Source organism: Falco naumanni, chromosome Z, assembly GCF_017639655.2.
Source record: "Falco naumanni isolate bFalNau1 chromosome Z, bFalNau1.pat, whole genome shotgun sequence".
Taxonomy (NCBI): Eukaryota; Metazoa; Chordata; class Aves; order Falconiformes; family Falconidae; genus Falco; species Falco naumanni.
In genome coordinates this window covers 74,917,711-74,942,913 of record NC_054080.1, presented here as the reverse complement: position 1 = coordinate 74,942,913, position 25,203 = coordinate 74,917,711, and the positions used below count along the sequence as shown (strand labels likewise).

The following is a 25,203-nucleotide window of genomic DNA, read 5'->3' as shown; positions in this document are numbered from 1 at the left end:
CACATGTTTGCCACTAACGTAGCTGAGTAGGACTCACTATCCTTCCTCATCTTTTACCCACTGTGGGGTACAAGGCTGCTGTGTGTGGACAGGCCTGCTCCTTCACTCTGTTGTGTTGTAGACATGTCTCCATGTAGAACAACACACGCCTCCTTTCCTTGCCTTTGTCTTCATAGAAGATCCTGGCACATCTCGCCTGTGTCAGACCCAACCATGTACGCCAAGATGTGGGAAGGTTTTTTCAGCCCCAGCCCCTTGGAGCATGCTGATGCTCTTTCTCAGAGGTCACAGGGTGCCTTGTCTCATGAGAGAGGACAGAAGATGAGAAAGGTTGGCAACTCTGCTCACAGAGCTTGCCAAATCTAATGAGATTTCCAACAGCTGGCAGAAGCAGTAAAGAGCTGCTTTATCAGATGCAAGCAGCAGCACGACAGTGACTTCCACACCGAACATAGCACAGCTGCCCTCCCTCCTCATACTGGACCAAGCTCCAGCCTGTGCTGCCTCAGCCTGCCTTGCCTCAACAGGGTCTGGACAGGGCATAGGGACAAGGGAAAGAGCTCGGAAGTGCCCCACAGTAATAGGGAGCTCCTCATCCTGCTGGTGCATGGAGAACTGATGCTCCACTTCCCAGCCCATTCAACATCTGGACAGAGCATCACTGTCCACATAAGGCTGTGGCTTCCCTGACCTTCAGGCATGTGCTGGTTTGGGCTGGGATAGAGTTGATTTTCACCTTGTAGTCCAGAGGGGCCTGTGCTTTGGATTTGTGCTGAGAACAGTGTAGATAACAGGGATGTTTTTGTTACTGCTGAGCAGGGCTTACACAGTGCCAGGGTCTTTTCTGCCTCTCACCCCACCCCACCAGCAAGGGCCTGGGGGTGCACAAGAAGTTGGGAGGGGGCACAGCCAGGACCCGAACTAGCCAGAGGGATATTTCATACCATAGAATGTAGAACTCAGCATATAAAGCTGGGGGAAGAAGAAGGAAGGGGAGGGACATTTGGAGTGATAGCATTTGTCTTCCCAAGTAACCATTACACATGATGGAGCAATGCTTTCCTGGGGATGGCTGAACACCTGCCTGCCCATGGGAAGTGGTGAATGAATTCCTTGGTTTGCTCTGTTTGCACACAGGGCTTTTGCTTTACTTATTGAACTGTATTTAACTCAACCTATGAGTTTTCTCACTTTTACCCTTCCGATTCTCTCCCCCATCCCACTGGGGTAGGGAGTGAGAAAGCAGCTGCGTGGCGGGGTTAGTTGCCAGCTGGAGTTAAACCATAACAAGACAAAAGGCTCTCATGGACATCCAGATCCCAGCATCATCACCCTGATCCTCTGTGCCCCAGCACAGAGAGGGGAGGCCAAAGGGGAAGGCAGCAACTGCAGGAGGACAGGCACACAGCTCGACTCTCCTCTGCTTGGAGGTGGCCATGTCTATGTCTCCTCCTGGGAATGGACCTGGTCCATGACCTCCCTTGAACCTGTCCTATTTAGCACAAGCCAAAACTGTGTCAGGGAACTGACTGAGTGGTGTGGATGATTACAGGACTGTGCTCAGGTTGAGGAGTTACTCAGAGCGGTGTAGCCTGAGTGACCGCTGGCTCAAGGGTGGGGTGCTGCCTGTGGCACCTACCTTTTGCTCAGACATGTGGGAGAATAAGTAGGGCTCCACAGTCGCTGCTTGGGGGCAGGACAGCAGAAGGGAATGGAAGCGTCTTTCTCACCCATGCTGCTGTGACAGGGGTGGGATGCACCTTTCCCTGAACATAAGCTCAGATCTCACAGGGGAATGGTTCTCCAGTCTGATGTATTGCTTTCCTCCAGAAGGTTTTCCTTTTATCAGCAGTGGGATAGGTAAGGAAGCTAGGGCAAAGGTGAGGATGTTGGTTTATTAATGTAGGGTCTCTGGGGTGGACTGTGCACATGGGTCAGTTCTGTAGAGTCTCTGGCAGACCCTGTGCTAAGTTATGCATGCCCTCACCGGCCTTTCCCTCCACACTGCTGTGCTGCTTCTGAGTTCCTCCCTGCAGTAACATCAAGCCGTGTAGATCAAAGGGCAGTGATGAACCACAGGTGAAGGCTCTTCCCCAAAGCCAAGAGCCATGGAGCACTATCAGCCCCACTGTCCTGCAGCTGGTTCTGTGGGTCACAGGGCTGCTCCTACCAGCTCAGCTGAAGGTAGTCCTTGACCTGCTCTGATGTGGTCCCACTCAGCCCACCATTGCAGCCACACCAGTTTCTTGGCACCTCTGCTCCTGTCTTACATCTGGCAGAACGACAAGCACTTTAAGGATGCTGCCCTTTGGCTGGGGAGTGTTACTTATAGCATGGTAAGAGAGAGAAGATGGAGAGAGCCTGGCACAGCCTCCTGGCAGGAGTGTGGAGCTGCTGAGAGCCCTGTTTCCTAGGGCCAGGTCAAAAGGACAAGGAGCAGCTCTGTACCTGCTGGGCAGCCATGGAGGATGGGAGCATGGCAGGTATTGGGAGATAAGCTGTTCAGGATGGTTCAGGAGCAAGGTGGGAGACACTGGAGGTGGTAGCATTGCATTTGGCAAGAGGTGACCAGTGAAGCTATCTACAGTGTTGACTCACTGCAAGGACGTAGGTAGCTGTGCTCACATGGCTGCATGTCGTGTCACCACACGTCACGGGTGGTGCAGGCATGGCCAGAGCAGCTCTACACTCCTTGTCAGAGTTGGTGATTGGTTTTGGTTTGTCAGCCTTCTCAGTGTCTTCAAAATCAAAGCCCACAGGCCTTCCATCAGGCACACGCTCAGCTGGGTTCAGGCATCAGCCACCCAGTCCCCTACCACCCTGGCAGGGGCACTGGGGCTTGTTTGAGGAGAAGCAGAGCAGGGAACTGAAATCACTGCCCGGCACTAAGAGGCAGGGATGAGATACAGATGGCTGCCTCCACAGATGTCAAGGTACCAGCGCCTAGACATGAAAGGCGTCAAATGGAGATTACAGGAGGCACTGAGCAAATGCTGCCAGGTGCTGTGCTGACTCTGCTTGTAGAAAATTAACGACACAACAAATATTTGCAGCCCTCGTGTTGCAGACAGCGCCGCATTGCCCTTGCGGCTGGAGTGCCGGGGGGAGGGAAGAGGGGGGCAGCAATGTGCCCGCACAGTGGGGGGTCTCACCAGTCCCTGCTGGCAGCTGGAAGGAGGGCTGCTGCAGCTCGCATCCATGGCGCCGGGTGCGCAGCATGCAGGGCCCTGTGCTCGCTGAGCTCAGCAGCACGCAGCGTGCTGGGAAGTGTAGTCCTTCCGCATCGCTGTGGTGGGGTGACCCCGGCTGGAGGCCAAGTGCCCACCCCAGCCGCTCATCGCTCCCCTCCGCAGCCACACGGGAGAGAAAATACAAGGTAAGGCGAAGGTCACTCTGCAGTTACAGTCACGGGCAAAGCAGGCTCGACTTGGGGAAATCAGTTTATTTCATTACCACCCAGACCAGAAAACACCCCGAGCAAGCGGTGCAGGGGGCTGGGCGATGGGGGCTGGGTCAGTCCCTCACCCACTGTCCCTGCCGCTCCTTCCCCCTCAGGGACGGGGCTCCTCACTCTGCCCCGGCTCCAGCCCGGGCTCCAGCCCACGGCAGCAGTTCCACCACCTTCTCTGCCGTGGGCCCTTCCCACGGGCTGCGGCTCTTCACGCCCGGCCCGGCCCGGCCCCCCGCGGGCGCAGCCCCTCGGGCCCAGCCCGGCCCGGCCCGGCCCCCCGCGGGGGCACCGGCCCTGCCCCAGCCCGGCCCGGCCCGGGCTCCTCTCCCCGCGGGGCCGCGGGCCCTGCCCGGAGCTGCTCCAGCGCCGCCGCCCGCGGGTCACGGCCCCCTGCGGGCACCCCCTGCCCCGGGGGGGGCCCTGCCCGGGCTGCGGGGGGGGAGCTGCTCCCCCGGGGGCTCCGCGGGCTGGGGGCACGGCCCGCCCCGCCGGGGGCCGCCCCGCGGGCTGGGGGAGCCGCTGCTGCGGCGCCTGGAGCCCCCCGGCCTCCCCCTGCCCCGGCCCGGGGGCCGCGGGGCTGCTGGGCTCGGTCGCACTTAAATACACGGTCTGAAATACACGATCCCTGCGGCTGCCACCGGCACTGACGGGCTCGGCCTTGCCCAGCACCGGGCCCGGCTCGGAGCCGCTGGCACGGGCTGCGCCGGGCACGGGGGCAGCTTCTGGAAGCTTCTCACAGAGGCCGCCCCTGTGCCCCCCGCCACCAAAACCTTGCTCTGCAAACCCACTGCAGCCCCCCGTACTGTGCTGTTGGGCATCACCAGGATGCACACAAACAATTCTCCCATGTACTCTGGGCTCCTCGCACTGACCAGACCTCCTAGCAGGTTGCAGCAGACCCTGCTGTGCCTCCCGTCCTGTTGTCCTGTTTGCTATGGGGCAGAGGAGGGAGAGACATTTGCCAGGGACTGGCCCTCTCACAGGCAGGGAGCTGAGCAACATGCAAGACAGGGGCAGGTGTGGCGATCTGCTGGGTGATGTGTGGTAATGTGGGAAAAGAGCAGAGGTTGTCAGGGGACAGGAGAGACAAAACCCCAAACCAAGAAGCTGCACCCACACTCTGGGAATAAGCACCAAAAGGACTCATATGAGTCAGCTGATGTTTTTTGTGCTGCTCACCTTTGGGTCTGCAGAGTCCTTCCAGGCTGGAAAACCCTCCTGCAATGAAGCCTTGTGCCTGCTCTGGCACTGCTCCACACACTCGCTCCTTACAGCCATCCCGGGACACCCACAGCAGCGGCCATTCATTTTCCTGAGAGTTTGCAGAGAAGAAGCCTCAGGTGTGGATGGGCTCTCGCACACGGGGGCAGCTCCAGTTCTGCCTCTGGGGCTCTGAGCAGGGCGAGCCTTCAGTCAAGGGTGGGTTACTGTTTTCTGATCCCAATCACAGCTGTGCTGCAAGGACCTGGTGGTGCAGGTGCTGGTGTGGAACAGGGGTGGGAGTGCAGAGAGGACCAGGTTTCCTGCGTGGAAGCCCCCCTGCATCCCTCACTGCCCTGCCCGTAGCCTGGACGCCCCACAGCCATGGCATGCCCTGCTCCTTACAGGACACCTCCAGCCCCTGCACCTCTCCAGCACCAGCCTCCCAGGCTGTTTGAAGGCTCTTGCCCCTGCACTGCCTGGGTGATGCACCATCCCCAGAAGGCAGGGAGATGTTTGTTAATCCCAGAGCTTTCTCCCCATGACAGGGGGAGGGTGCAGAGCCCAGATGGAGAAGGGCAAAGACGACAAAGCCCCCTTCCTCTCCCCACTGCAGCTCCACAGGGCCAAAGCACAGCCAGGGACACCGCCTTTCTGCTCTTCCTCACCAGGGCTTGAGAAGCTTATTCAGGGTTTGCTGCAGGCTCAGCCCAACCTCGTTTTGTACCCAGCTGCCCAGAGCACACCTGCCTGCACCATGGGAGGGATTTGGGACATAGGAGACCTTTAGCCATGTCTCAGTTCAATGCTGTTGTGCCAGGCAGGAACAGAGCGTGGTGGAAATAGCACAGCAGAGTTACCAGCAGTGATGAGAGAAGGGACCGTAAATCCTGCAGCAGCACTTTCCACAGTCAGGGCAGTCTCCAGGGCTTTAATTTATTTGTTACAACTTAATTGGATGTAAACCCAGTCACTTGTAAGCAGCAGGAGGCCTGAACAGGCAGTGGTCCTGAGCTTCTCTGCAAGATGCCTTGCCAGGGTTCTCCATCTGCTGTGGTGCCTTGACCCTCAGAGAGCCGCTGCTCACATGCACTCAAGGGAGAGGCAACGTTCACTCCCCTTCTGGCCCCAGCTGAGCTGGCTTTGCTCCTCTGAGTGACTCCCTAGACCACTGAGGAGCGGGTCACTGGGCTGTGGGTGCAGCAGGGTGCTCAGGGTACCTGGGCAGACAGGGAAGACACCCACCACCATCCAAGCAGCTGCAGCTGGCTATCCCAGTGGAAGGGCAGAGCCTGCAGCCTCCTGCCCCCCCCCCCCCCCCCGCCCCAGACACTGGTCTTTCCTCTCCGTGCCCATCATGGGAGGCCTGTGAAGCTGCTCCTGTCATTCTGTCAGGCTGTTGTCAGTGGGACAGATGTGTGAGGCCTGGGAAACCTGAGAATGTGGCCTGTTACACGGTGCAGTTCCCCACAGCTGCAGCAGCCTCCCTGGCAAATGCCATCCATCGCCTTGGCAGGTGGAGGCACCAGGCTGAAGCAGCACTGGTGAGGAGAGGAATGGCTCAGACCCCACAAGATAGACACTGGCAAAGCCATGTCCCCAGTCTCTGCCTCCCTACACGTAGGAAACCAGACTTCCACAGACCCACTCTCTTCTGTGGACCTGGAAGAGCAGAAGTACCATGCATTTCTGCGGGCAGGGAGCTGCTCCCACTACAAAGAAGTCAGAGGCTCAGTTTCCCTGCTTTAGCCCACAGGGTTTATTGTCCCTCCTGGGACAAGGAAGAAAACCCATGGCTCATGGTCCATGGTGTTTACACTGTGTGTGGTGGCACTTGGAGCCAAGCACTGGCCAAAAAATGCCACACCAGGAGACACTCACATGCAGCTGCTTTTCCCAGCTAGGAAAGCAGCTAGAGCAGTGCAGGGCATGTGGAGCCAGGCGCACTGCACAGGGAAACAGCTGGAACAAGGCAGTTGTGGGGTAGCTGTGGAGGCAGGGCAGTGCACAAGGGTTGTGGCAGCACCGGGGGAAGCAGCTGGGGCAGGGCTGGGCCAGCGCAGGCAGGCGGATGCCAAGGAGAGCAGCAGTGAAATGTGTGGGGCCGAGAAAGGGCAGATCCAGCCGCAGGGAGTCCCTGGGCAGAAAGGACAGGACCCATGCAGCCTCTGAGCTGGGAAAAAGGCCAGGGAGGGGGGCAAGAAGCAGAAGGAGACCGGGGAGAAGTGGAGGAGCTCAGGGAAGGGAGAAGCACCAAGAAACTGTCACTGAGAGGCTGCAACTCCCTGCTCCTCTGGAGGACAGTCCCCCCAGGCCCTGGGACACCACCCAGGCAGGGGTGGGTGCACAGAGAGCAGCAGAGCCCCACATCCACAGCGGCATCCAGCCTAGCAATGGTGAGGAGTCATCCGAGCCTGCACCAGTGGGGCCCATCTTGGCAGCGGCTGCTCATACGGGGGAACTGGGCTGGGGTTGGATACATGGGGAGATCAGCTGCCCACACCCTTGGTCCGTCTGCTGAGGAGCTGGGTGCTATGGGGAAAAAAAAGAATCCTGCCGCTCCAGTGAGCATCCGCGCAGGGCCCAGGGGAGAAGGAGAGTCCAGCCTTCCCAGTGTGCCGCCAGGTGGGACCCAGGGGAGAAGGAGTCCGCACGGAGCAGCCACCGCGTCCGCGGGGTCTGCCCGAGCCGCGCACCGGCCGCCCGGGCCCCATAGCCCCGCGGGCGCCTACAGAGATGCCGGCTCGGCACCCCGGCGGCGCTGCCCGGGGGGTGCGCGGTCCCCGCCGGGGCGGGGGGGCTCCGGCAGGGCGCGGCGGCGGGTCCCAAGGAGTTAAGGGCTGGCCCCGCCCCGGGTCCGCCCCGCCGGTGCCAGCGCTCGGGGCGGCGGAGGCGCAGCGCCGGGCCGCGGCGGGGGTCGGGCCGCTGCCGGGCCAGGAGCGCCGCGCCGCCCGCCCCGCGCCGCCGCCGCTAGCGTCGCCCCGGGGGCCGGGGTGCGGCGGCGGGGGGCAAGGCGGCGGCTCCCCGGCGGCGGGGCTGCCCGGCCGCGGGGGTGAATGGCGCTGGGGGTGCTCGGCGGGACCGACATGGAGTGGGAGAAGCTGCCGCGGCGGCCCGGGGAGAGCGAAGGGGAGGCGGCGGGGCCCTGGCCGGGCTGCGGGCGGCTGCGGCCCTCCTCGTACCGGGCGCTGCGCAGCGCCGTCTCCACCCTGGCGCGCATCGACGACTTCTACTGCGAGAAGATCGGGGCCGGCTTCTTCTCCGAGGTCTTCAAGGTGTGCGGGGCGGGGGCGGGGATGGCGGTGCCCGCCGGGGTCGGGCATCCCCCGGGGAGCGGCGGGGCCCACGCAGCCCCGGCCGGGCCCTCGGTGGGGCGCGGGGGGACCCCGGGTCCCCAGCCCCGGCGGCTGGGCGAGGTCGAGGGGGTGGGGCGGGGCGGCGGGGACCTCGGGTGGCGGAGAGCCCCGTCTCCGCCGGGGTGTTGTCCCTCCGTGCAGGCGGCAGGGAGCGCGGGCGCTGTTTACAGCCCGGGGGGGCTGAGCGCTGCCGAGCGCTGCAGCGTGGTTCGCAGCGGGGCCGCGCAGGGCACCGGGGCACCGGTGGGGCGGCGGGCAGCCCAGCCCCGGGGACCCCTGTCAGAAGACTGGAGCCCCGGCCCCACCAGGCCCAGGGCGTGCCTGTGGCAAGGGGCTGCAGGCAGCATGTGCAGCCGGTCCGAGGCGATTTCCAGCGTTGTTGGGCCTGTTCCAGGCGGTGCTGGCCAGGCAGATGTGCAGGGTGTCCCACGGGAGCCTCCCGCAGGTGACTGGGTCTGGGAGAGGGCTGTGATGCTGTGTGGCAATGCGGAGGCTGGTCCCCAGCAGGGACCCCGGAGCTGCCTTTGTCCTCCATCCTCTTTGGGACTGCCAGAGCAGGGATGCCGGTGTGTGGCCCACACTCTGGTTAGGGGTGCGTGGGTGCTGGTGGGGACCTCCGGGTCCCAACAATGCGGCAGAGGAGTGTGGTGACAGCACCCTGCCAGCTGGAGGGCTGTGCCCTGCCCAGCTGCCACCGCTCCCCTCCCCATCCAAGGGGAGGTGTGTGCACATGTTGTTTCCATCCTTGGCATCACTTAAGGCACCACAAACTGTTGGGTAAGGACTGCCCTTAAGCCGTGCGTCTAGTGGCTTTACCCCTCGGGAGGGAGCAGGTTTGGGCTGGGCAGGACCCCAAACACCTCCCATCACTGTTGCCGCGGTCCCAGGCAGCGCTGCGCCGTGCCCCCTGCGTGGGACCACGCTCTTATGCACAGCACAGCTGGGCATCCACATCCTGGTGGGACCCTGGGGTGTCTCTCCAGCCCTGCCACCATTCCCCCTTCAGCAGGGAGACGGCAAGACCTGGATCCTCTGCAGCCACAAGAGGGGTGTCCTGTGAGGGGCCGTGGCAGGCATACAGAGCCGTGTCCCTCTCCTCCATGCTCCTTCCTGCCCCTGCAGAGCCATGACCTCTCTGCTGGCCAGGTTCCTGCTATTGATCTCTGGCTTGGAGTGCACGGCAGCACCTTGGAGCAGAGGGAGGCATTTAATAATGTCAGGCGTGGATACAGCTCTTTAATAATGGATGCTCCCGTGTCTTGGCCAGGCCACAGTCTCTCCTTGCCTCGCTGTGCCTGTTTTTCCCGGCCCTGTGGGAACCACAAAATGCTCCTCCCACCCGTTGTTCATGATCTTGTGGGGCCACTTGCACGTAGGATTTGGGGGACCAGCGGAGGTTGTGGGGGGCGTGTGGGATCAGGCAGCAGGAGCGTGTGTGCGTGCTGGAGAGGAGGCAGGGGCAGGAGGGGGCCAGATGGGGCTTTGTGCTCTTGCAGTGGGTTGAGTCCAAGAGCTCAGCAGGATGATGGGGCAGGCCCGGGATCTGAGCTGGGGTTTGGCTGCCTGAGCTTGCGAGGAGGATGGAGCTTGGCAGGGCAGCACAGGAACTGTTTTCCTCCTACCTCCCTTGTTCCTGCTGTTGCTTTCCATGGCCGTGGGCACTCACGGCTCCCTCCTCCGTGTGGCTGCTAGGTCCTGCTTCATTCCAGCCTTGGTGGGCGTGGGGGATAGGGAGGGGACCTGGACGCCTCTGTCCCTATGTGTTGGTATCTCAGCCCTGGTGTGCAGCCGAGCCAGGGCCAGGCAGGGTGCTGGGGTACCAGCACGAGCATCTGACTGTCTTCCCAGCATTAAAGCCAAAAGGCTCAGTGTCTCTGAGGCCCGGTATCCCAAGCTAGCTGCGGGGTTGAGCCTTATCTTACCTCAGCCAAGCACATCTCTCAGAAAGGCTGTCCGGAGCAAACAGGAGACACCAGTGATTAAAAGCTGCTCTTTTCCCTAGAGGTTGTTCCCAGCTGATGCCCTGCTATGCTGCAGAGCTGGGCCATTTCCCTCTGGAGCAGCTGGTTCTCACTGCCTTTCCCTGCGTGGTTTCAGAAGCACCAGGCCACCCCCGTTCTCGGGTACACGGACATTGCAGCAAACCACCTCTCCATCCCTAATAGACCAAGCAGATTGAACCAGGTGTGTTTGTGCCAGACATTTTCTCCAGCCCTTAAAAGCACTGTTGCATCTCTTCTCCAGATCCCTCTCTTAGATTCCCATGTTCAATCCGCAGCAGGTGCAGGGGCTGTGGGCAGCATCCTGGCTTCACTGTCCTGGGAGCTGTATCCAGAGGTCTTTGACCATCTCTGCACCTTGTGCCCCGCTGTCACCCATTCTCTCAGAGATGCTGCTTCCTAGGGCGCAGCCCTTCAGCATGCACTGCCCTGTGTCCCATTTCCGTGGTGCTGGGGCAGGGATGGGGGTGCAATATTAGTAGTTCCCAGCACTGACAGAGCTCAGGTGAGGGCTTTGACATGATTGCCACCCACCTGCCACCTCTCACTTCACTACCAACCTTTGAGATTTTGTATTTACTCCCAGTTTACCAGTGTAACTAATGGCTTGATTCCCTCCCTCTTTATCTGCTGCCCTTCATCAGTGGACCTTGCCTTGTTTTACAAAGGAGGGTGGAGTGGCATGACACAGATGGAGAAACTAAGGCAGGCAGGGAGGAAGTGAATTTGCCGAGGTCAGCCAGCCAGGAGCAGCCCTGGCCCTGCTGTCACCGCTTGGGAGCCCTGAGTGCTGGAAACACATGCTGACTAGCTGGGGACCTGCCAACAGCTCTCCTGCGCTGTCACGGGGTGTGCCTTGGGCTTGCCAGTGAGAGCTGGCAATGGTCTGCTGCCATCGTGCAATGCCACCACTGCCCTGGCTGCTGGTGTGCCCGTGGTACTGCTCCGCGGAGCACAGGAGGTGAGGGCTGCTGCTCAAGCACCTGTTGGGAACGGATGCTGCACGGTCTCCACCTTTTGCTTCCCCAAAGGAAGTCTGTCTTGACCCATTCTGCCTTGTTGGTGTGATGAGTAGGTTTTCCAGTCCCACCCAGCAAAAGACCTGTTGCACTACACTGGGATTCCCGTGAGCTCAGACGCAGCCGTTATCGGCAGGTGTGGGGTTACCCGCAGCATTGCTAACCGGGCTCTTGGGGGTGAGGGGTGCAGGATGATATCCCAAAATGACTGTGCCTTGCCTGCACTGGGCTGGGACAATGGGATGAACACAGAGCGGGGCTGTGTGTGAACCTCTCCCCCGAGCAGGGTGCAGGGGGTCTGGCTGCTGAGACCCCCAGTTGGGGGTTGGGGGGGGGGGTTGGGGGCGGAATTCCATCCTGTGTCTAGACAGGAGCGCCGGCTGTGGGGAGGGAGCAGGCCAGGCCGTCTGCTCGCTCTGATTAGCATGCTCTTTAAATAAGACTCTAATTTCCGCTGTTAAAAGAGCTCAGATCCCTTGTGCCCAGGCTGGGGCTGCAGCCAGCCCCATCCCATCCCCCAGCCCTGTGTGCTGGCAACAGATGGGATGGGGACAGGCACGCCGCTGCACCCCAGCTCATCCACAGCACGTCCATGAAGCACCCAACAGAGGGGCCATGTGGGGTGCTGGGGGGGATCAGGGACGGGCGAGGGCTTGCCTGGTTCCTGGGTGGGGGACTGGTGGTTTGTCCTCCCCCTACACCCCAGCACGGCTGCCTGGCTGAGCTCAGCTCCCGGGAATGCGCTGGGATTCCTGGGCACCATGCCAGAGCGAGGAGAGGCGAGGGGACGCCATCCTGGCTGGGGAGGCTCAGCTACCCGCTGCTTCCCTGGATGGTGGCAGGGAAAGAAACCCCCATAGCAAGGGTCTGTGTCCCACCAGGGGTCATGGCTTGCTCCCTCCTCTGCTACGCCTGCTTCTGGAGAGCTGCCAGGGCACTAGGCTGGTGTTAGCACTTGGCCAGACTGGGTAAACTGGCCAGTGCTTAGGAGGCTGTAGGAAGACCCTGAGGGCATAATCCCTTCCCTGCTGGCCTTTGGCAGCAGAGCATGCCGGGGAGATGGCAGGATGCAGTCTTGCAAGGGAGCTCAGGGCTCTTGAGTGCCCTCAAGGAGGTCATGGCCCACGAGTGAGGGGCTGGGGCTGTCCTGGCAACCCCTGGAGCCCTCCCTGCCCTGGGAATGGAGTCCTGGAGAAGGACATCAGGGCAGGGCTGTGCTGCCTGGGAGCTCCTGGGGTCCCTGGGAGAGATTCTGGAGAAGGGGCTTTCACTAGACCTTCTCTCCCCCAGGCTGCCTATCCTGTGGGATTAAGTCGTTAGGCGCTGTATGGCTGTTCACCCAGCCTATTACAATGGCAGGAGGCTTTTTAATGAGGAGTTAAGCTACGGGCACATCCCAACCGTGGGGAGCTAAGCCATTGCCCACCGGGGGCTGCTCCCTGATGCAGGGACACTGCTGCTGGTGAGGACCCAGCCAGCCCCACAGTGCATGGCCACCAAGTGTCAGTGCCATGTGTGCCATCCCTGCTGTGGGCGCATGGCGCCGGAGCCTTGCTGCTTGGCGCCGTCCCGGCAGGGCTGAGCCTGCCTATGCCATCGAGCCAGGTCCTGCTGCCTGGCAGCTGCTGGTGCCAGCCAAACCGACCAAGCCAGTCCTGCCAGCCCTGCACGGCATGGGAAGGGAAGGCAGTGCTGCCGCCGGGCAAGCTGGGTCAGGAGTGCTGGGCTTTGCTGGGCGGCACCCAGCACCGGGGTCTTGGCAGGACTGGGGGTTCTGCTGGCCTGGTCCAGGCTCTGGTTCCCTTGGCCCCTGGCTCTGCCTGGAGATAGAGGGGCCAAGGGAGACCTTGCCCACCTGCTTTAGCCAGGCAGGCCCCCTCCTCAAAGCCAGTGCAGCCACCAGAGCACAGGGAGCACTGTTTCTGTGTCTGGTGCTGCCTCCAGCTGTCCGCTGCGTAGGGGTGGGGGTGGAGGGGAGGGGAGGCAGCGATGGTGAGGATGGAGCAGGGGTGCCCCTTGCCCTGCATGCTGGTACAGTTGTGGACAGGGAGCCCTAGGACGCTGGGATGGGGCTCTCAGTGGTGCCAGGTGCTGCAGGGCAGTGATGGGGTAGGGTGAGCAGGGTGGTGGGCACAGGGAGGACCTGGGGTGCCATTAGAAGATGGGGTACCCTGGGTATATGCGGGGCTGAAGGCACTATGCTCCCCAAAGCAGGGGCTGCGCCATCATCCTGGGACGGACTCTTGCCGAGCCCAGGAGCTCTGTCCATTGCTCAGCGAGGAGGAACCATGGAGAAACCCATCCTCCCTTCTCCCCACAGCATGGTGGAGGGGTGGGATGGGGACCCACAGTGCCAGGCGTGTGGGGTGTCTCCTCACTCATCCAGGGTCCATCCTGATCTCTGCTGTCACATGGCCTCTGCCCACAGGCCAGGGGTGCTGGGTGCCTGGAGCTGGCTGGAGGTGATGCAGGTGTTACCAGAGCGGGGTGCCTACCCTACGGCCAGGTGGCTGCTGAATTATTCAAAGCCTCCCCATGAACAAAATGAACTGGTGGTGGCACTGCAGGGTGGGGCCGGGCTAAGCTGTTGCCTCTTGCTTCCACTCCGCCTGGGGCTGGTTTGGCCTTGGTGTGCTCAGACATATATAGAGAGGGATCTTTATGAAGCACTGATTACCCCCCAGGCCCTTTGGTGGGGGAAGCTGCTGCCTACTTCCCGTGTACGGAGTGCTGGATGAGTCCCCATCTCAGCATGCACCCCAGGACAACTACTCCCCAAAGCAATGCCAGCCACATGGGGTGGGAAGGGAGCCCCAGAGACCCCAGTGTGCCAGCCCCTGCTCATTGTGATGGGGACAGGGGGCAAGCTGTGAGCTGGATGAGGAGCACTGAGGACCCTGTCTCCAACCAGCCCTCTGTGTTTTGCCCAGGGAGGTGATCCCTGTGGCAGTAGGTGATATGGGAAGGGCCAGGAGCTGGCAGCAGCACAGCAGCTTCAACCAGCATCAGCTAAAAAGGAGAAGAGCAGGCAGCTGACGGCAGTGCCAAGGAATGCCTGCGCCTCCGTGCACAGCTTGGTGTGTGCCCGGGGGGCAGTTGGGATCTGCCTGGCTGTCCCCCACAACAGCTGCTGCTCTGAGGGGGACCGGTCCTACCCCCAGCCCTCACTCAGGAAGGGACCCTCAGCACTGGTTCAGCCCCCCGCCATGGTGCTAGGGCAGGGAATCCTGTGCTTATCCCTCACCCTAAACACGCTGGGGCACCACAGAAGGACAGGGATGTCCATGCTTGGCCACGCTCCCAGCTGCTGTTCCTGGCAGAGGGGCAGGCCCCCAGCTTGCACGATAGTGTCAGGCTGGGGCCGGCTAAATATACAGCCTTGTCTCAGTGCCGTGCCCCACCAGGCTGGGGTCATGCACTAGGGCAGTGCTGGCCACTCCTGGGGCTGTTTCAGGGGGGCAATGTGCCCCTTCTGTCCTCCACCCCACTCTGGTAGGGTCTAGCTGGGTGGTACTGATCCAGAAAAGCCCTCCTTGGTATGCCCAAATCCTGCACATGCCTGTCCTTGCAGCAGGGCTGGGGTCACAGCTTGCAGGAGCTGCCGTTGCCTCTGCGGGAGGGCTTGGGAGTGTTGCATAGTGGGGGGAGCACAATAAGCGGGGCGCCTCAGGAAGGATGGGATTGTGCATCATCAGCACTAGGGTTCTTGGGGTGCTGCTGTGCTGGCAGAACCCTCCCTAGCCCTAGCTGTCCCCAGGGTACCCCATGCCTTGGGTGCATGGGGTGCTCAGCTCCTGCTTCCAGGACTTGGGTGGGTGCTGGGTGCAGGCTGGTATCTGGGGGGGGCTGTGGAGGCACATGGGCCTCAGCCTCCCTTGCACCCCGCTCCAGGTGCGGCACCGTCAGTCAGGGCAGATCATGGTGCTGAAGATGAACAAGCTGACCAGCAACCGAGGCAACATGCTGCGGGAGGTGCAGCTCATGAACCGCCTCTCACACCCCAACATCCTCAGGTAGGACCTGCTCCCCCACTGCTGTCCCCATTGTCCCCCCTTTTCCCTCGCCGGGGCTGTTTGGAGCTACTGCAGTGCTGGATGAGCTCCCGGGGCTGGTCCCCACTGCAGCCGCCCTCAGGTCACTTCTGTCTCACAGGTTCATGGGGGTGTGCGTGCACCAGGGACAACTGCATGCACTGACGGAGGTGAGAGCAGGGCAACGGCTGTGAGTCTTGGGGTTCTTGCAGACTTGGGGAGGGGACAGTGGTGGCTATGGGGACACTTTCTCAGCCCATGACACATGTGCAGGGCAAGGTCTACTGGGGGGACTGTGCTGGGGGTGGTTGGGGGATGTGCTAGCATGAGAGATGGGCATCAGGCATTATGGAGCGGGGCGGGGGGCGCAGTGATGCTATGGCCCAGCTCTTCCCATTAGTACATCAATGGTGGGAACCTGGAGCAGCTGCTGGACAGCCCTGTGCCCCTCTCCTGGTCCATGCGTGTCAAGCTGGCCCTCGACATCGCCTGCGGCCTGCGCTACCTGCACTCCAAAGGCATCTTCCACCGTGACCTCACCTCCAAGGTATGGGATGCTCCAAAGCATCCCATTGCCCTCATTGTCCCATACCCATGCTGCTGCCCCAGGCATGACCAGCTGGGGGGCAGGAGGCTGCTCTGTGCTGGGGCATCCAGATAGCAGTGGCTGGTGAGGCAGGGCTGGTGCGGGGTTGGGTGTGACAGGGGTCCTCCTGTGCTCCCAGAATTGCCTGGTGCGCCGCGAGGCCAATGGCTACACGGCTGTAGTGGGTGACTTCGGCTTGGCGGAGAAGATCCCCACCTACAGGTGCGTGGGCAGCGTCCACCCTGTCCATCCTCATCCTTGGAGTGGGGGGTTTCCAGCCCACTTAGAGCAAGAGCTGGGGAGGGATGGACATTTGGGATGCAACTAGAAGGGCAGGGATGGGGGGTGGTGGGGGTGGTCCCCAGCGGTGGGGACCCATAGGGCAGATGGACACATTTGGGGCCGGCTAGAAGGGGATGGAGTAGGGGATGGTGTGAGTGGGGAGAGATGAGTTTGTGGGATGCATGAAGGAGGGTTAGCTTGGGAAGGGAGATGGAGATGGTGATTAGGGCTGCCCCAGCGGGTGGATGGGAGGTCGGACAGGGATAGGGGGCTGTGGGCAGCCCCTAATGTCCCACCGTGTCCCCCAGCGAGGGCAGTGAGAAGGAGCCGCTGGCTGTGGTGGGCTCCCCATACTGGATGGCGCCTGAGGTGCTGCGAGGGGAGATCTACAATGAGAAGGTGAGACTCCATGGCTGCCATGCATGGGACTTTACCCATGCTTGCACTGCCACTGGTTTGCAGGATTTGCAGCCCTGAGAGCTCCTGGGATGCAGAGGGAAGGTACTGGGGATCCCTTGGGTGGCGAGGTGGCAGGGCCCCTGGCATGGCTGCGCAGTGGGGAGGGGGCTGTGGGTTCGCAGAATGGTGGGCATGCTTCCTCAGGGGCTGCAGGGATCCCCCTCATGACTCCCTGCTCTCTGCAGGCCGATGTGTTCGCGTATGGCATCATCCTGTGTGAGACCATTGCTCGTGTCCCTGCTGACCCTGACTACCTACCCCGCACTGAGGTGACTTCCTGGGACCTGGGCAGGGAGGGAGGGTGGCAGGCAGCAGCACTGGGGCTGGGACTGCTTTACCAAATGAGGGGGACCACCCTCCTTTGCAGGGCAGAGCCCTATGTGCAGGAGCTGCCCTGCATCTCGGGGCAGGGGTGCTGTGTCCCAGATGCTGCCCAGGGAGGGATGCCCTCTGCTCATAAGCTGTTCTCAGAGTCCATAGTTGGCTTGGATGAGGGAAGGGGACAGCTGGATTCAGGCAAAGAGCAGGCAGTATCTGTGTCACAGCATCCCCAGCCTTGCCCCAACTCGGGCTGAGACCAGGGTCCCCCCTTGCTGGGATGCTGCCAGGTCCACAGCCCTGGGTGGCACACAGTCAGTGTGAGGGCGGGGGGCCCAGCTATCCTGAGTTCCCCAGCCCGTGTGGTGCCCCAGGGGACCCAACCTCACTCTTCCTCCTTTCTCTGGTACAGGATTTTGGTCTGGATGTCACCACTTTTCGCACCATGGTGGAAGCAGAGTGCCCAGCGGCCTTCCTCCAGCTCGCTTTCCACTGCTGCAGTGTGAGTCTCCCAACTCTGCTTCCCAGGACAGCCGGGCAGGACAGGCAGCCTTGCCTTTGACAGGCAGAGCTCCCTGGGGTGCTTGGGGGGCCCACAGGCCTGATGGTTAACCCCTCCTGTCTGCAGATGGAGCCCGCCTCCCGCCCCTCGTTCCTGGAAATCACGCAGTGCCTGGAGGGCATCCTGCAGCACCAGCTGGGTGCTGAGGGTGTGAGGGCCACCCTCCTCAGCTGCAGGGAGAGTCTGCCTGCGCCTGGGACAGCAGCCACGCTCAACGGTATGTGGGCATCCTGGGGACAGGCCATGGCAGGGTGCAAGGAGGTGGGGTGTTGGGTGTCCCATCCTACCCTGGCAGCTGTATGGGGAAGGAGACAGGGGTTGCATGAGGTCTGCAGGATGGAGCCGGTCTCTGTGCCCCCCTCACAGTGCACCCCTGGGTTGTGGGGTGCCCAGGACCCCGTAGCACCTTGCACTGGCAGCTGGTGACCCGCCTCTGTGCCTGTGCCCAGGGGAAGCCAGGAGGGTGGCCAGCCGAGCCAAGCAGTCACCCCTGCGCGAGCTGGGGATACAGCACCTGCAGCCGGACCAGCGCCTGTCCCGCAGCCAGTCCGACATGTTCCCCCCAAAATCGTCCACCCTGCTGCGGCCATTGGAGCCTTACAATGGGGCCAGGACCAAGGAGGCATCCCCTCGCATCAACCCCTTCTCCCAGCGCGAGGATCTGAAGGGGGGGAAGATCAAGCTCTTCGACACACCAAGCAAATCGGTCATCTCACTCACCTTCGACCTGCCGCCCCCTGCCCTGCTCCAGCTCAGCACCCCCGTGACACCTGAGCCCACCGTGGAGGTGCAGTGTGACTTCTCGTCGCCTGCTGCAGCCCCCCGCAAGTGCCACTCGCTGCCTGCCTCCCCTGAGCTGCCCCACCGGGGGGGCCTGGCACTGGGCATGGAGTCCATCTGTCCCGCTGATGATCCGCAGCGCCCTGCCCTCCTTCCTCCCCCAGCACGGGGACAAGCCTACCCCCCCAGCCCTGGGGTGGAGGAGCGGATGGACTGCGGCCCCGACAGCCCCGAGCTGCCGCAGCTCCCCACACTGTTCCCCAACAGCAACTTCATCCGCACAGCATCCTTGGACATCCAACCCTGGCAGCCAGAGCAGCGAGCCCCCAGTGGGCTCCTCTTCAACAACAACCACGTGGTGGTCAGCAAACCCGTGGCTTGGGGCAGCAGCCTGGAGCACAGTTTCTCTGAGCTCAGCATCCCCTGCGCAGCGGTGCTGGAGCGGACGGAGCGTGCAGCCATGCTGCCTGGGCATGGCTCTAGCACCATTCTGGAGCAGGATGAGGTGCTGCCCTGTCCCGGCTGCTGCCTGGGTCCGTTCAGCTTCAGCTTCACCTCCGTTTGCCACCGGCCAGCACCCAGCCCGCCTCGCTACCAGAACCTCAACTGTGAGGCCACGAGCCTCCTCTGCCACGACAGGGGCCACCACCAGAAGGCCCCAGGGCCAGTGCTGGCAGAGCCCAGCCTGAAGCTGCCGGAGGCACAGTCCTAATTTTGGGGATCCTGGGGAGTAGGGCTGCCTCCAGCCACCCCCTCCACAGCCACAGCACCGGGCAGGTGCCAGAGCCTGGTGCATCTCTGCAGCCTGTCCTCGCTCCCTCGGCATTTGGTGGCTGCCAGTGGCTGCAGTGCCCTGTGCCATGGCCTCCACAGCACAGCCCAGGCGCTCGGGCACCCATCCCACCAGGATTGGCCTTGGGGGTCTGCGGGGAGCCCTAGGGGCTGGGCTGGGTCCGTGCTGGGGACTGAAGTGCAATAACAGCCTTGCCCTGAGCATGGTCCAGTGCTGCCCCGGGCGGCAGGGCTGGTCCCCCGCGGGGCCCCTGAGGCTCAGACCCTGCATGTGGGACCCCTCTTCCCCACAGCCCCATGCCTTTGTGAGCTCTCCCAGGGGATGTACAATGAGCCTGATCGCCTGGGAGAGCTGGGAGCCTACTGTGCTCCAGGGGATGAGAGGGGCTGGGCTGGGGGCAGAGGGGTCAGTGTGTGTATGTGTGTGTTTGGGGAGTCGGGGAGGGGGGGGGGTGGGGGCTGGTGGGTGTCCATGTGCTTCCCTGCAAGCGTGTGGAGCACAGCCAGTCCCTTCCATGGGGAGAGGTGTGCAGGGGACCGGGAGCAGGGCGATGCACATGGGGAAGTGCACAGGGAGGATTGCCAGCGCTGGGATTGCCCCAGCCCACCCAAAGCTGAGAGCTGGGTGCTGAGCTGGCACAGAACCCTGCCTCTCCCTGGCACATGGGGTCAGGAGCAGGGTGTGGGCAGAGGGGCCGGGGTGCCTTCCTGGCCGTGGTGGGAAGGGGCTGGTGGGCAGCACAGTCAGGCTGCCTGCACCCTGGCAAGGGTGAGAGCGGGCTTTCCTCCCTCCTGCACAATGCACTGGTGAATGCAGAACTCCTGTGTTTTTTATTATTATTATTAATAATAATTGCTAGTAATATATACCCAGCTTATTTAAAGTGTTCAATAAAAACTGAATGTCCCAGCAACTCGGGCTGCTGCTTCTGTCTCTTGGATGCATGTCAGACATGGAGGGGAGCCCAGCCCCAAAAAGTTGCATGGGCTTGTCTGGGGCTTCTGGGGAGCCCCTTGGGGATCACAAGCCAGCCTGGCTCAGCCCAAGATCTCAATGCCTCCAGAGTGGCCATCTCATTGAAATGGGTTTGATCGAATTCCCATTCATTATTTAGGTTCTTTGGGTTCATGCCCTTGCGTCTGTGTTTGTGGTGGTACACAAGAAAGCAAAGCGCGGGCAAGCTGTGGTTCTTTATTGCTACAAAGGGGTTTCAGCCAGCGGACGAGATAGTGACACGTGCCACCTCCAAAAACTGGCTTTTAACACCCTTTCGCTCCTCAAGCAAGCTAATTCACATAGCAATTCATCAACTATATATGGCAGACAGGACCGTATAATAAACCCAGAGCATTTTCGCTTGGTTGAACACGACTTCCTCTGCTCTTGCCTGGCTACAGTGTTACAATCAGGGCTATTTTGCTTAATCTTCTCATACGCAGGTGTGTAGTAACTATTTTAAAGTCCTAATGACTTGTCTCGCAAAGCATCAGTCTAGCAAGTGCTAGAGTTGCTTTTGCAAGGCACTATCATACTGTACAATCCTAAAGGTCATTTCTCTACTTTCTAATTAGCAAAAAAAAAAAAATTAAAAAAAATCCAACCACCAGCACAGGCGCTAGCTGGTTCAGGCACAGCTTCTCTCCTTGGGTACTGAGGCTTTGCTGACGGTGTTTCTTGCTGGGTCGTCTGGAAGCCATGGTCAAGCTGCAGCTGTAATGGGGCCAGGCAGAAAGTCCCTGCTGTGGGAAGGGGACCTAGCCAGGTGCAGGGCTGTGCTGTCCCCCACTCCCACATCCTGGCATGCCAGCACCACAGCTTGCTCTGTGCTGGGGATGTTGCATGGCTGCAGGGCTGAGCATCAGGGCTTGGTCTGATCTGGGGCTGGGCTCCCCATTGCACACCAGCCCTTGTGCTCAGGAAGACCCAGCGTACTCCATGCAGGTGTGGGGCTGGGCTGTGGGTTTGTGACGCTCTGCTGAAGCACAGCAGCTTGGGGGGGAAATGGGCACTGCCAGCACCTCCCCCAGCCTGCGTGATGCCCAAATGTCGTTGGGCATTGCTGGGAAGGACCTAGGCAGCCCCATGGGTAGTGGGTTGCTCACATGGATGGGATGCAGCAAGGCTGAAGTGGAGGTGGTGCAGCCTACAGGTGCTGCAAGGGAAGGCAGAGGGTGAGGGTGAGGTGCTGCCCAATCTCCACTGCATGCAGTGGGGTTGGGAAGACATCTTGCAAAGGGGTTTCCCTCATCTTGGTGCTTTGCTGCATCACATCTTAGGGGTGGGGGCCGGGGGTTAGGATTGTTGTTGTTGGGGGGGGGGGGCAGTCTCTTGATCTACTGCAGACTAGGGGATCCCACAGCAGCAAAGGGATGCAGGCAGGCTCATCCCACACAGGAAGGTGCCTGCATCCTTCTGCCTTTCCAAGGGAGGAGATCAACATGCCCCATGCAGAGGTCTACACAGAGGCCCACTTTCCTCCATGCATGCCCCCCATGCCTTGCACACACTAGGCTGGGCAGAGTCTGGCACAGGACACTCACCGCAGTGGTGCTGCAGCCAGCAGCCATCACAGTGAGAAAGGGGAGCTTGGCCCTGCTGCCTTCTCGCAGATCCAAAGTTGCAGGTCATCAGGAGCAGCACACTGGGCAGGTTTGATGATCCCGTGGCTTATTATGGCACAGGATCCATTCGACTTTGACTGCCATGGCCTGGATGGGGAAACAACACATCAGGGAGCTGCTCGCATCCACCATCCCCAGCCAAGGCAGCTGTGGCTGCTGACAGCTGCCTCCTGTAGGCTTGCACAGGAGGTGTTGAATGCTGCAGTCAAAGGGGGGATGCCGCAGTCCTCCCCTCCTGTTTTCACAGTCTGAAGCCTCAGCCAGGACATCCCTGCCCTTCCTCGGGCAGGCTGAGAAACCACTCTAAGGCTCTGCATTGCTTGTGACTCCCCTTAGCCTCCCCACTGCTTGAATCTCAGCCTTGCTGCTGGGGGATACTTCATCTCTGCAGCACCCAGCGGTGGGGATAGCCCTGTCCTCCCTGGGGGCACACGGGTGGCTGGAGGAACTGCCCTGGGCTGTGAGGACACTGGGGTGCAGCCCTCCACAGTGGGGGTGAGGATGGAGAAGCAGGCAGCGGGCAGGGACTGGGGACCCAGCAGCCAGACAGACAGGTCTGTTCCTCCCCACTGCTCCCAGACACTGCAAGAGGAAGCTGTGGTGAGCTGGGGAGGGGGTGCACATGACGGGGAGGGGGTGCACATGACAGGGAGGAGCCCAGGACCCTCTTCAGGCGGGAAGGCTTGATTTCCCTTCAACGAGGGACCAGGGAGGCACAGGGGGGGGATAAAACTATAGAACTGGTGCTCAAACACTTTGTCTAGAACCCGAATAAAACATGTAGTTTCTTTTGTCCCCTTTCGCTGCCTCCTGCTTGTGCATGCTTTGCACATGCCCCCCCCCCCCCCCCCCCCCCCCCCCGCCAAATCTTGCCTTTCCATTTGCACAGCCTCTAAGCATCTCATCACACCACTGCACCCACCTCCCCTCAGCCTCAGCTGACTTGTTCTCTGTTGCCCAGTGCTTGCGCCTGGGACTGGGTACGCGAGGAGAAGGGGTTTCAGCAAGAGGCTGCGCCACTGGGTACCTTCGGTAAAGGGAGCCATCCACCCAGAACCAGGTGTCTGAGACCTCTTCGCCATATGGGTCCTCTTCCTCGAGCCACCCATATTCATACCAGGGGAAGCTGCTTTTCTGCAGCCCGATCCAGTATGGGGTGACTGAGTTCTTCAGGAAGGTCTGGGGAAGGAGAAAAAGGGGCTTTTAGTGGCTTTTCCATGGTACCTATGTAGTGCGATGTTTGGAGGGGGTGGTCATATCCCCAAGGAACACCTTGGGCTGGAGCTCCTTGGGGCAGGACAGCTGAGCAGCCCTGGTGCCCTGTTCTATCTTTGGCAGCATCCAGTGGTGCCAGAGCCTCTCTGCCCCATGTCCACCACCTGCTCCAGAGATCAGCCTTGCACCCTCCAATGTTTCAGCAGGCCAGGGGACCCCAGGGCAGTGCTGGCCCACACAGGGACCCCAGGGCTGGATCCACCAGCTCCTGCCATCAGCTCCCTCAGTGCCCTACCGGCACAGTCCAGCGACTCCAGGATTTGGTGATCAGGAGTTGAGAATACTTCTTCTTGCACTCATCTCTGCTGTCCTCCCATGTCTTCTTCTCTGACGAGATGAAGAGGCACTTGCCCCTGTACAGCACCCAGCCTGAAGGGCAGCAATCTGGGGGCAGGGGCACAACTCAGGTGCTTGTTCAGCCACAGATGCCTTGAGGCAGGGACTGGGAACAGCCCCAAATCTTCCCAGCAGACACCAGGCTCAGCCTCTGCCCCAGGCATAGTGTCAGCCTTTGGACCACCCGGTCCTGACCATGTGGCCAAAAAAGCCAGTGTTCCTGCCTTGGATGCCTGCTGAGGGGTGCTAGTCTTCTGGGGCACCCCATCCCTGCTCCACCATCACCTTACCTATAGCTGTGCAAGAGCGCAAGGTGGCCACCGTGCTCTCGCTGGTGTTGAGCTTCCCCTGCACCTCCTGCATCTCCTTCTCCATCTTCCCCAGGACACCCGTGAGTCGCATGATCTCAGCATTCAGGTTGCCCAGCTCCTGCCGGCTGCTGTTGCCCTCCTGCCACGCTCGCTGCAGTTCTGCCATGGCCCGCGCCAGCTCCAGCCGCATCTGCTCCAGGCTCTGCTCCCGTGCCCTCACCTCCTGCGAGAGGCGGCCCCGCTCGGCCGCGTGCTCCCGGGAGGCGTTCTGCAGGCTGTGGGTGACCTGCCAGTCTGGGGACAGCGGGGGTGAGCTGGGGCACAGCGATGGGACAGCCCGGGCAGGGCCACGTGGGCTGACCCTGCTAGGGGGGTAGGATGACCCTTGCAAGGCACCATCCATCCATGCTGGATGGGAAAGACACAGCAGGGAATTGTGCTGTCAGGAACAGGCGGTGGCAGGGGGGAGCAGGGCAAGGCAGGACAGGATGGATGTAGGAGCAGACAGAGCAGGGTAGTGGCAGGAAGGGTGCAGCAACACAAGGCTGGGCAAGCCTGGGCAGGGCAGGGAGACACCCATGATGTGCAAGGAGTACAAGCCAGCTTGTACCAGACAGGGCAGAGGGATCCAGCTGCAAAGAGTGGGCATGGGCATACTCCATTCACCCCCACCACTCACCCAGGAACTCACCCTAGCCCATCTGCCTCCCTCTCACCACGCTGCCCAACCATCCCCCACCTCAGAAGTGCCCAGCCCCCCCAACTCACAGCAAGTTCCCAGGGCCACAGTGGCCACCAGCAGCAACAGGCAGGCGACTGTCAGTCCCACAGGGAGGTACTGCCACCAGGACCAGCGCCCTGCAAGACACAACCAACCACAGGCATCACATAGTGAGTCAGGAAACCCCTGACAGCCCCTAGACCTCCTACCTTCAGGCAGCAGAGTGGCAGCATGATAGCACAGGTGGCATGGTGTGGGCACTTTTTCTCTTCAAGAATGGGAAAGCGGTACCCTGAAACATGACCCACTACCCAAGCCAAGACCTCCCCAGGTTCCCTGGACTCCAGCTAGGCACTCACCTCGGCTGGGCTGGGCCCTGTCCCCATCCTGCCCCACCGACAACGGCTGCATGTTCTCGTAGGGGCTCTCCGCATTATCCATGCCAAGGGCTGTTGGAGGAAGGGAGAGGAGGGCAGATGAGTCCACAAGGCAAGGCATGATGGGGAAAGTGTAGGGGGTCCCAAGGGCTCTCACCTGCCTCCAATGCCTGGCTGGCCATGCTCCGGCCCCCCATCACCTTGGCAAACCTCAGGTCAGCATAAACCATGCTCTGGGCCATGTGGGCAAGCACTAGGCAAGCCCTGAGCCCTTCTGGCTCCCACCCTACCCTTGGGATGCCTTTCTGGGATGGTCCTGTTCCCTCGTAATTGCGCCGTCTCTTGGGGGTGCAGGGAAGAAGTGCAGTCAGCGTCTTCAGAAGCAGAAGTTTGCTCTGAGCTGTGGCAGATGGGACCAACGAGGCACAGCTGCAGGAACCAGCACCTTCTCATTGGTCCTTGCATCACTGCCCTGTCCCCTCCCACACCCCAAAAGTGCTCACAGTTCCCACGAGCACATGGCAGGTCCAGGGCAGCACTGCCTGAGGTCAGGGCAGTGGCAGAGCAGGGATGGACCCAAATCCCTGGGTCAGGGGAGAGCTGGAGGAGAGTAGGACCAGCCTGGATACAGGAGCACATCACCCTGGGGACAGCCCTGAGGGTGGCTGGAAGTCTTCACGGATGCAGATTTCCCCTCCTGGCCTCTGGGAATGGGTATTTCCCCA

General features: G+C 61.2%; 2 protein-coding genes across 2 annotated transcripts; one reads left to right on the top strand and one right to left on the bottom strand.

Moving 5' to 3' along the window:
* Positions 1-7,605: 7,605 nt before the first annotated feature.
* TESK1 (testis associated actin remodelling kinase 1) lies at positions 7,606-19,253 on the top strand. Its single transcript, XM_040580749.1, has 10 exons — positions 7,606-7,926; positions 14,918-15,039; positions 15,179-15,227; positions 15,458-15,604; positions 15,783-15,865; positions 16,234-16,324; positions 16,570-16,653; positions 17,115-17,204; positions 17,331-17,481; positions 17,714-19,253. Exons 1-10 carry the CDS (start codon positions 7,708-7,710, stop codon positions 18,754-18,756), a joined length of 2,079 nt encoding a protein of 692 aa, XP_040436683.1. The 5' UTR covers positions 7,606-7,707; the 3' UTR covers positions 18,757-19,253.
* Positions 19,254-21,403: 2,150 nt separating this feature from the next.
* CD72 (CD72 molecule) lies at positions 21,404-24,720 on the bottom strand. The gene is made up of 7 exons (XM_040578874.1): positions 24,636-24,720; positions 24,461-24,550; positions 24,149-24,238; positions 23,360-23,674; positions 22,969-23,117; positions 22,486-22,637; positions 21,404-21,545 (listed from the first exon to the last, which is right to left on the bottom strand). The coding sequence occupies exons 1-7, from the start codon at positions 24,718-24,720 to the stop codon at positions 21,404-21,406; spliced, it is 1,023 nt and encodes a 340-aa protein (XP_040434808.1).
* Positions 24,721-25,203: the final 483 nt, after the last annotated feature.